This window comes from Polypterus senegalus, chromosome 2 (genome assembly GCF_016835505.1).
Source record: "Polypterus senegalus isolate Bchr_013 chromosome 2, ASM1683550v1, whole genome shotgun sequence".
Classification (NCBI taxonomy): Eukaryota; Metazoa; Chordata; class Cladistia; order Polypteriformes; family Polypteridae; genus Polypterus; species Polypterus senegalus.
Genome location: NC_053155.1, coordinates 30,532,444 through 30,543,521, shown reverse-complemented (window position 1 = coordinate 30,543,521; position 11,078 = coordinate 30,532,444). Strand labels below are relative to the sequence as shown.

At 38.3% G+C, this 11,078-nt stretch overlaps 1 protein-coding gene across 1 annotated transcript in view; it reads right to left on the bottom strand.

The window, feature by feature from the left end:
- Positions 1–767: 767 nt before the first annotated feature.
- LOC120522836 (high-affinity choline transporter 1-like) overlaps positions 768–11,078 on the bottom strand; it is a 51,744-nt gene continuing 41,433 nt past the window's right edge. Inside the window, exons 8-9 of the mRNA XM_039743526.1 lie at positions 9,583–9,800; positions 768–3,840 (exon numbers count right to left, since the gene is read on the bottom strand). Of these exons, the coding sequence (XP_039599460.1) occupies positions 3,190–3,840; positions 9,583–9,800 (869 nt within the window). The 3' untranslated portion in view covers positions 768–3,189. The remainder of the gene's footprint in view (positions 3,841–9,582; positions 9,801–11,078) is intronic.

Sequence of the window (11,078 nt, the reverse complement as noted above, 5' to 3'; positions counted from 1 at the left end):
CATGAATATACAATCACATGTTATCAGCTCTCTACTTGTAAATGGAAGACTTTTGTTGGGTCACATAATGAGTCAATGGAAATTTTGAACTAGAGGTCTTATCAAGTCAAGTCAAGTCACTTTTATTGCCCCATCACTTAACATGAATGTGAGTGAACAACTTGTGTGCAAGGTCTACAGTAAATGCTGACTGTGGGAGCTGGCAACACGACAGCCATACTCGGTGCCATCTTATACTGTACACTGTAGCCCCCCTTCTCTATTGAACTTTTTTTCCAACGTGCTTTATGTGCACACTGCAGTTTAATTGCTTCTGTATTTCTATAACTGGAGCCCTGACATTTCAGTCAACTCGCCCAGCATTACATAGTGGGTCAGTGGTGGGGTTTATGCTACTAAACTTGCCTTTTATTTAGTACTTTCAGCTTTTGAACATTGTGATGAGAACAGGCCACTCCACTCAACAATCTCATCCATCCATTCATCTCAATTGTCCAAAAAATATCAAGTCAACATCTGAAGGTCCTACTCTCCACCACTCTACTTGGTAATTTATTTCATTGGGTCTATGGATCTTTGCCTGAAGAAAAACCTAACATTTGTGAAAAAGTTGCTCTTAACAAGCTTCCAACTGTGTCCTTGCGTTCTTGTTGCAGAATTTATTTCAAAGTAACAACTGAGACCTACTGTACTAACTCCTTTCATTCAAAATATTAAACACTTAAATCACGTCATGTCATTTTCTAACCCATTTAATCCAGGGAAGACTCACACGGGGGTGCTGGAGCCAATCCCAGCAAGCACAGGGCACAAGGCAGGAACAAACCCTGGACTGAGTGAAAGTCCAACACTCACTGGGTGCAAACTAGAGCCAATTTAGTGCTGCCAATTCACATAACCTTCATGGTTTTAGGAGAAAAATGGATCATCCAGAGGAAACCCATGCAAACATTGGCAGGACAAGTAAACTCCATGCAGGGAAAAACTGGGAGGCAAACCTCGGTAACTTTACTATGAGGCAACAGCACGGCCACTATACCACTCTGCCTTCTCCACTTCAATCATGTCACCTCTTAATCGCCGAAAGTCTTTTGAAACAGATGTTTTTTCATAATTATATGTGAGTGTTTGGAGGGTATTGAGAAAGAAAGCTGACATTTACTTCCGGTATCCAAAATCCTGAAATGTGAGTACTTTTCTAGTTGAGGTATTCCATTTGGAAATGGATGAAACTAGATACAGGGTAGGTAAATACAGAAGGATCAAAACTGAATGAACCAATAACATTAATGACCAAATCTGAAACTCTACCTATAAAATTCTAATGTCTGTCCGTCTGTCATATGATTACTCTCAAACTAATGAGGCTAGAATCTTGATCTCTGTCTTAATCGAAGACTTATGACCTGACTTGTTCCGGAAAGTGGGCAGAAAAGTGTCCCGTAATTAAAGCACAATCCCTACAAGCCTATCAAGTGATAGTGCCCAGGATGTGGTACATACATGTTTAGAATTCATAGTCAAGTGTAAGTTCTTGGTGTTTTATTTTAGGACTGTAGTTCCGCATGCTTTACTAGTCCATAAACTCGAAAAAGGAATTGTAAATTCTTAATCTATAAGCACGTGCCACACGTTGCACACTGCTAAAGATTTTTAGGAAGTGTATCCGCAGTCTAACTTGTCATTTTAAAAAGCGTTGTGCTTATGACGTCCTAAGACCATGCTCTCTAGCAATGGTCTACAGCATTATGGTAACCAGCTCACAAAAATGACAGCCCCTACAAAAAAGCAAAATAGTGACGCGGAAAACATAAATCATAATGAATTTCTCCTAGAGCACGAATATAAAGTAAATAATTATTTGATGTTCGAAGCTACGAATGAGCCATAAAGGCAGATTAGAAAAATTATTTTAAAAACAGCAAATTACTACTCCATTGCATGGTTCTTTTTTTTTTTTGTGGTCACCACTATTGTGTGTCTTGCAGTGTGTACCATCTCACTAGTCTCATCATTCCTGAACTCATGCTGCAATTACACCACCCTGATTTACAATGGTACCATCACAGGAAGAATGTCCTATTTTGGGGATACATTCTTAAAGAATAAAGATATATAGCATAATAGGATAGGAATATCACTAGTTTTCCTTAGACTTCAGCTTCTGCTTTGCAGATTAGGCCTTTATGAACTTCTTTTTGACTTTTCCTAGCATGTTAGAATTTGATTCTTCTCCTTCTTATTATCCATCTTCAATTTTTCCTAGGCAGTTATTTGACTCCAGTCCACCTTGACAACCGGCAGGTTAATCGGTTTTTGGAATGCTAAAATTTTTGGAATGATGACAACTTCTGTTTTAGTTTATTTACGTAGATGTTAACATCATTGTTAATGGTAACAATGCACTCTAATTTTGAATGATAGCAGGCAGCCTTTATCACTTTTGCCTCACAGCTTCTGAATCTGAACAGTCTGCATGTTCTTGTCACGTATTTATGGGCTAACCCTGGGGGTCATATACATTAGCAGTGATACCTAGCTGACCGATAAAGCAAAAATGTGGCAACATGCTCACCCACCCTTTACCTGCCTAGAGCATGCTGGTATTTTGGGCCCCTAGTGAACCCTGCCATGATGAAATTTAGGGTACATGTAATTAAAGTTGCCTTCATATGCTATAAAAACTTGAAGAATTGGTCTTCCAAAAGAAGATGCATTAAATCACCCTTGGGAGCCGACTAAATGCAGTCACAGGCCACAGCCTGTTGAGTTCACCTCGTCTATTGCTCATAGATGACCTGTTATTGCTATTACGGGTTCCTTTATAACATTTCCTATATTCTGTTTACATTATCCAATACAGGACAATTAAAAAAATAAAGCTGCACATATCTTTTCAAATGAAAGACACTGCCTCCAAACATGAATAAGGATATCATCCAGGTCGTAGTATTGCACTAGTAATAAATTAACGGCAAATTCTCCAGCACCTCTTAACAGATGCCTATCCTACCATAATGAGCAGTATGCCCTCATTGCCTATTCATTAAAAAATAAATAATATAGCAGCAAATTAATACCAACAAAATGTTGTTTTGTTGTTTTTTTTTTTTTGCCAAAGCCACCATTTCAAATTTCTGTACACTTTACTCCATTCATTTAAGGCGATGTTGTAAGCTGAAGGAAACGTTAATCTTCTCCATCATTCGGTGAATCAGGGCTGCTGTCTTCTTCACTTAGTGCTTCTTTATTTATGAAAACCGCTGCATGCGCAATGCTGTGCCTTGGTTTTACTGGCGCCAATTCTGAAAGGACAATATTGTCATCGTTCACCAAGGTTGTTTTATCCATATTTTCCTTACTGTGCTTTGCAACAACAGATTCGAGGAAGTCATACTTTGGTGGCAACAGACCACTTTCAAAAAGATATTTAGCTAAATAAGAAAATAAAACATTTCCTAAGAAGGATGAAATCATTGACACAGTCTTGAAGGGGAATTTCTGGACAATTGTGTACTCTTCTGTATGTGTCAAAGGATGGACACTTCCAATTGTCTCCCACCAAGGATAATAGATGAATGGAGGCAGTTTGAGGTATGGCTCTCCTCCTCCGATTCTCAGAAGCAGCCCAAAAACATATCCTGCCACTGAACCATAAGTGTTTGTTCCTCTGATGAACAGCACACAGAGTAGCTGGGGGAAAATAATGACATAGACGAGATCCGAACTCAGGTACCACAGTCCATAAACTGTTCCTGTTAGCAGGGCCATGGCTGTTGTTACAGCTCCGAACACAAAAATGGTGATCCGCATGACCCACAAGATCTCTCTGTCGGATGCCTGTGAAAAGAAAAACAACACTCAGTACTTATTTTAGGAAGCCACATTTTCAGGGCCTAAATTGATTAGCATACACTAGGAAAAAGTATTAAAGAATGAACAAATAACGATTTTACCTCTGTCATTCCATGACATTGAAAATTACCATAGCTGTTTACTTTGAAATACAGTATGTTAATAAATTGTGCATATTAAATGTTAAAGAACTGAACACTCTATATCACAGTTTCTTGATCAAAATGGATCTCAGCTTGCTGCCCAATGCTGTATTTAATGGGAATGGGTTGTGTACGGCTTGCCAAGTGTCTCACAATGGGTTTCCACGAGTTGTTTAACACTTTGAACGCGAGGTACGAGTTAAATCATATCTCATTGAGTCTGTCAAGACGTGACGTACGAGAGAACTCATATCTCAGTATACAGCAACTATTTGCTGCTGAGCTTTGTTGCCACGTCTCTTTTTTTAATGCTGCCATCTAGTGGACAGCCATAGAATTTTTTTTTTAGACTCAACAGTTAGTGGGAAATAGTGCTATAAATAGACAATCTAGTAGTTAAGTAGTTGTGAAAAAAGTATAAAGTTGCTGATGTGTTCAAACAGCTAGATCTGTTGTAAGATGAACATTTTGATGATGATGACAGTGATTGAGATATCGATAATTAAATGACATGGAACCTGTGTGCTCTGATACTGATGCGGATAGTGAAGACGTTTCTTCATCTCAAGGCGCCTGACTTGTAACAACTGTCAGGACAGCACAACATAGGCATTCTGGTGCCAACTAACTGCAAACAATCACCAACAAGTGCATGGACAACACAAAGAAACACGTTATATTTATTTTCTAAACCTGCACTCTACATGCTGCTATCCTTCTAGGACTCTCAATCAAATGACGGACTTTCACTCATGTTGCTGGTGAAAATAAAGTAATTAACAGTTTCTTTACATTTTTGACAGATTTAGTGTTCATAATAAAACTATTACTTTCTAACATATTTCTATTCATATTCACATTTACGTTTTTAAAAATTTTCATAGAGTTCGTTATTTATCATACTAGCTGTGTAAGCCCATGCTGTGAAAAGCCCGGGTCCTAGAAACTACTGAAATTGTCAGAAAAAAAATTAGATGTAGAGATGTCAGGTAATTGAAAGGAACTACTCTGGGTATCTCTCTCCTAGGAGGATTTGTTTTGCCAATGTGCTCGCATCACTTATGTATTAGCGGCAGGAGGAAAAGTAAAATGGATAATGTTTTACCGATGTTAGCGGCTAAGTGACTTTGTCTTTCTTCTGAGGTTTCATTTTGCTGACCTGCTGGCCTCGCTTCTGTATTAGTGGCTAAGCGAGTTTTCTGTTTCCTCTATGGTGGAGACCTTACTTTAACTCCACCTCTCTCTTCTGGGCCGGACAGACACAGACACTTCCATCCTTAGATATAAGACTAGCTGTGTAAGCCTGTTCTGTAAAAAGCCTGCGGTCCTAGAAACTATTGAAATCGTCAGATAAAAAAAGAAATGTATAGATGTCAGGTAATTGAAAGGAACTACTCTGGGTATCTCCCTCCTAGGAGGATTTGTTTTGCCAATGTGCTCGCATCGCTTCTGTATTAGCGGCAGGAGGAAAAGTAAAATGGATAATGTTTTACCGATGTTAGCGGCTAAGCGACTTTGTCTTTCTTCTGAGGTTTCATTTTGCTGACCTGCTGGCCTCGCTTCTGTATTAGTGGCTAAGCGAGTTTTCTGTTTCCTCTGAGGTGCAGCCCTTACTCAAACTCTACCTCTCACTTCCAGGCCAGACAGACACAGACACTTCCACGCTTAGATATAAAAATAGCTGTGTAAGCCCGTACTGTAAAAAGCACGAGGTCCTAGAAACTATTGAAATCGTCAGAAAAAAATTGAAACATAGAGATGTCAGGTAATTGAAAGGAACTACTCTGGGCATCTGTCTGCTAGGAGGTTTCATGTTGCCGACATGCTTTGTTTGTGGCTAAGCGACTTTGTCTTTCTTCAGAGGTTTCCTTTTGCCGGTGTGCTCACCTCGCTTGTGTATTAGCGGCAGGAAGAAAAGTAAAAGAGATACTGTTTTGCCGATGTGCTTGCCTCGGTTCTGTTTAAGCCGCTAAGCGAGTGCCTCTTTCTTCAGAGGTTTTGCTTTACCGAAATGATGGCCTCACTTGCGGATCCTCGGAACCCTTACCCCGACTCCACCTCTCACTTCTGGGACAGACAGACACACACATTTCCACGTGTAGATGTTTATATACAGTATAAGATATGCATAGACCAGTACTGCAGTGTCCTAGTAATAAATGATGCAGCATCAATGTGTTAAGTAATTCTTAATGGGGAACCCCCCACACACACACTACTATGACTGTTGGAGGCGATTACCCAAGGGTAGAGCCTCTCCCCATGTCAAAGACTGTGGACTGGAAGACACTAAGAAGGGCAAGATTGGGTTGTGAAAAAAAGTTTAAGAAATTCAGCCCTTTATCATAGACGAATATTACAATTAATAATATGTCTGTACAACAGAATATTTCTGATTGAAAATGAGCAGCATGTGTAAGAGATAGGAAACGCCAGGCAAAACTGTAGTAGAGGACAAACAGGAAAACAATAACCAGACAGCTAAATATTTTAGAGGCACTAAACTCAAAGTCAGAATGCAATTCCAAAATCCTTACACTTGAACAAAGTAAACACAAGTAGAGTTGTTTTTCCTAGCAAAGTCTTTTTGATTAAATGTTAAAGGTTCTGGTAAGAAATGCAAGGAGCCACACCATCTTACATAATATGAGACTGTCTGACATCACATGCTCCATACACCATTTACGAATGATCGTAAAAGAACCTAGAACTAAATTATATCACCACAATTGTCAAAATGTAATATCAATAGTCCAATGAATAGTCAAAATGGAAAGCAAATCTTTAAAAATGGTATTGAAGGATAACCAGAAGTGTGATGCACCGTGCCCAAACTCAAACCCTGGGCATCTGGAGTCGTAACTGAAACCAAACGATAAGTGGTTGAGATATTTGAGATACAGACACAAACATTTCAATGATTTTTTTTATTTATAAATGTGAAAAAATGCTTAATTATTTGAACAATTTTTTTAGCAGTGACACACATAAAAACAGATACAATATAAAGAAAAATATTTAGGAAAAAAAACCCATGGGAAGATCTTTTTCCTCTTTAGAAAAAAATAAGGTTCTTCACAAACTAATTTCAAATAACACAGAGACATGTTGTTTGGAAATAAGTAACTCTTTACTTGAACCATCGTAAATACACCATGTACAACAACTCCTGCAAACACTACCGTTTCTCGTATGTAAATAAATTCAGACAACACAATTAGAGTTCAAATTCACAGATCAATGTCATTACAATCACGACTAATATGTTCTGATGCCAATCCCATTCTTCTAGCTGGGAAGCACCTGGGAATTCAGGCTTACACTCTGTGCTCACTCTGACCAGAAGGGCTTCCATAATTGCATTCAAAGTCACACTTATACACACATACAAGCCTGTAGCCAGATGAGCTTCAACATCTCTCTGTCTGTACTACTACTTCTACTGTTTTTCCCAGGACTTAAACTCTCTGTAACGAGTGTATAGCAATACTGTAGTAGAACTTTCTTATTGCCTTTTCTCCAACCACGGCAGGATAGCTTTGGGCGATCTGTTTCTCCTACCCAGAGTCACATCTGGGCCATGTAGTACACCAATAACCATGCATGCCACGGGAGCACATACTGTTATATCTCATTCAGGGTTCCTCCCCGGCTGTAGTTCACATTCATGTTTTATGTCATCTTTGTTAAATTTTGATGCTTTTGTATGTATCAATTTTATTTGTTTATTTGCCATTGAGTTTGTTTATGTTTCAGTGATTGCCAGTCACTGTCAGTAACTCCCCTTCACCTATAAATCCAGAGGGTCTCCCACAGTTCCTGGTGGTTCATTTCAAATGTGCTTTCGAGTGATGAGTTCTTGTGCTTTTTGCAAATTACAATATGTTTTAAGGTTACTGGATTTTTGACATTTCACTTTGTATTTTAACTATGCTTGGGATTTCGTATTGGGACTATTGTTTTTTTTTGTTCTCCATGCAGCTTCATTATTACTGAAGATTTTTTTTTTTTTTTCAGAAGAACAAATGTTTTATTTTACAAAGATTCTACAAGGCCATTTTTGTGTCTAGCCAGGGTTTTTTGATAGGATTTCCCCCGTTTAGTGCTTTTGGGATTTATCCATGACACCCATTCAGTTGCATAGCCATTTTCTTATTGGAACCTCCTTACTACTACCTTCTTACTACCTCACCTGCCACATTCAATTGCCTTTTAACTATTTCCATAAAAAGAAAATAAGCTTTAAATATTTATCTGTATACAAACCAAATTCTGTAATGTATTACGTTACAAGGAAATACAGTAAGTAGCCAGACAAATGACGAGACATAGCTATTTTAGGGTCACATTTAAACTCAGGGTTGGAGTGCAATTTCAAAATCCTTATGCTTTGATAAAGTGAACACAAGAACAGTTATTTTTCCTAGCAAAGTCTTTCAGGTTCTGATAAGAACCCCCAAATTCTTATATAATATTCTACAAATCTACAATTCTACAAATGACTGTCGCAAAACCAGAAACTAACTGACATTATGGAAGGTAATAGACAAAACTATTAAAAAAAATCTGTAAAATTGTAGTAAATAACCACAAGATGACATTACCAAAAATGTTATTTACTGGGGAAAAATGACACTGACCATAACAACATTCTGACCCTTTTTAAACTCATTTAAAGTCACCATTAGTCTTATGGAATGAGAAAGCAATTTAGGTGCTTATCTTTGACACTAGCATATCATGTAAATACAGGCCCAGTTCTGCCGGTTGTGCAAAGCAAAGTGCACGAAGGCGGCCAAACTTGCTTCAAAGAAAAAACAACTCGTGAATTGTTGCAGCTCAAGTACGCAACACATCAATCAAAAGTGTTTGTAGTGTTCAGTGTTTAAACGAGTGAAGGTATTATAGGGCGACACGATTATAATGACACGATGGCGGCTTTGACTCTAGAACCGGGCCTGTGTAAATACACACTGTTTTCCAACTTAAAAACATTGGAAGATGGTTTCCAAATATGGAGGATACAGAGAAATTATTTTATGTATTTATTTATAGTAGAATTGACTTCTGTTATTCACTTTTTTTTCAAATCGTTCTTTAAGCAGCTTTCAATTAATTCAAAAATGCTGCTGCAAGAAATATTACAAGAACAAGAAAGTGCAAACATGACTCCAGTTCTGAAGTCCCTACATTGGCTCCCGGTTATGTATAGGGATGATTTCAAAATCCTCCTTTTAACGTATAAAGCCTTGCCTATTTATTTGAACTTCTCATTTCTTACAAGCCATGATCACACATTGAGATCTCAAGATGCCAGCCTACTTAAAATTCCAAGGATTAAGAAAATAACAGTGGGACGTGAAGCTTCTAGTTACAGGGCCCTGAAGCTGTGGAATGGTCTGCCTGCTTATATATAAGATGCCCCTTCAATCTCAGCATTTAAATTCCCTATTTATTTAATCCTCTCATGTTCTAACCATGTCCAAAGAAGCCTTTATTAAAAAGTTCCTGTTACATAGCAGTGACTAGTAGCTGTCTGACTTGGGCTTACAGCATACAGTACAATGAATAGAATGTTTAATACCTGTTGTCGAAAAGCCTGATGGTAGATATTGCGTGCAAACATGGAGCTTGCAGACAGAATGGAGGAATCAGCAGAAGACATCACTGCAGCTGACACGGCACCAAGGCCAAAAAATGAAATGTATGGTGGACAGAGGTGCTGCAACACTATTGGTAAAATCATATCAGACTGATGTCTGTCCTGTGGCCACTGTGGTCCATATGTGGTCTGGTTCCATGCTGTTCATTATGAAGTACACCATAAAAGAAAAAATAAAAAGATAGGATTAATTGTAGCAAATGTCAGTCATGTATATAAACATCACCATTGAGCCACATTGTTGGTGTAAAACAATTATGGAAGTTAAATTCATCTTGACCATCTTTCTCATAAAACTCACTTGATTAATCTTGTGATCTATCTGCAGTCATGGACACTTTCTATTGATTTGTTTCAGACATGCAGGATACACATATTGTACCTGACTAACTGGTATGTGGTGTAGAAATAAAAGCTTTGGAAATCACACCACAAGGTCCTGGGTTTGCATCTGTTTGGAGTTTGCATGTTCTTTCTGTGTGTGTGCTTTAGGTTTTAATCTACAAAAAATCTCTTGTGCTTGGTTGACTGGTGTCTGTTCATTAAATGAATGTTTGTGTACTGAAGTGCCCAGTCCAGGGGTGGTAATTGAATTGAGATCCTGTGTGACTAAGAGTAGCACCAGGCCTCTGTGTCCCTGAATAGAACTAAAAAGGTTTGATAAGGAGTTGTCAGTGTCAGGCACAAGGAAGAAGCACACTTGGATACAACAGCATATTGGCTTTAAAGTCATCAACTACTGGAGCTCCTTCATACCTACAACAATCTTTCTGCACTTCACTGAGTTATTAGAGAACATCAGAGTTCCACAGTGATATCTGAAGAATTTGTTACTCCATAGTCATTCTAACTGAGCATAGAACCCAAGTGACTAAAGATGAGCTGTCAATTATTTATTCATTCAGCCATTTTCAAAAGCATTCAAATCAGCACAGGGTCACAGGGGCTGCCACTAGCCAGGAACCCATCCTGATCCAAGGTACCAGTCCATTGCAGGGCATGCTTACTCATACTGGACCAATTTAAGAGTGTCCAATGAACCAGAGAAAAAATGGACAGAACATGCAGATGCCCTGTAGTGTTACCAGTCCTGAAGGCTTCTGAAGCTATGAGCATTGTGTGCCACAGTGAAATGATTCATATGTTTAGGAATGTAAAGCACACTGAAATATTAACTACTGGAAATACCATTGTGCTGAATGATGGGCACACATTGTACCCAGTGCCGAATGATACAGTAGCCATACACTTTATGTATTTTACCTAATCATAACATTTTGATGCAATCCTGATTTGTAAATTTCCCTAAGCACTGGGTGTTCTACCATAACCAAATGAACTGCTAGATAGATAGATAGATAGATAGATAGATAGATAGATAGATAGATAGATAGATAGATAGAGCACATTATAGTAAA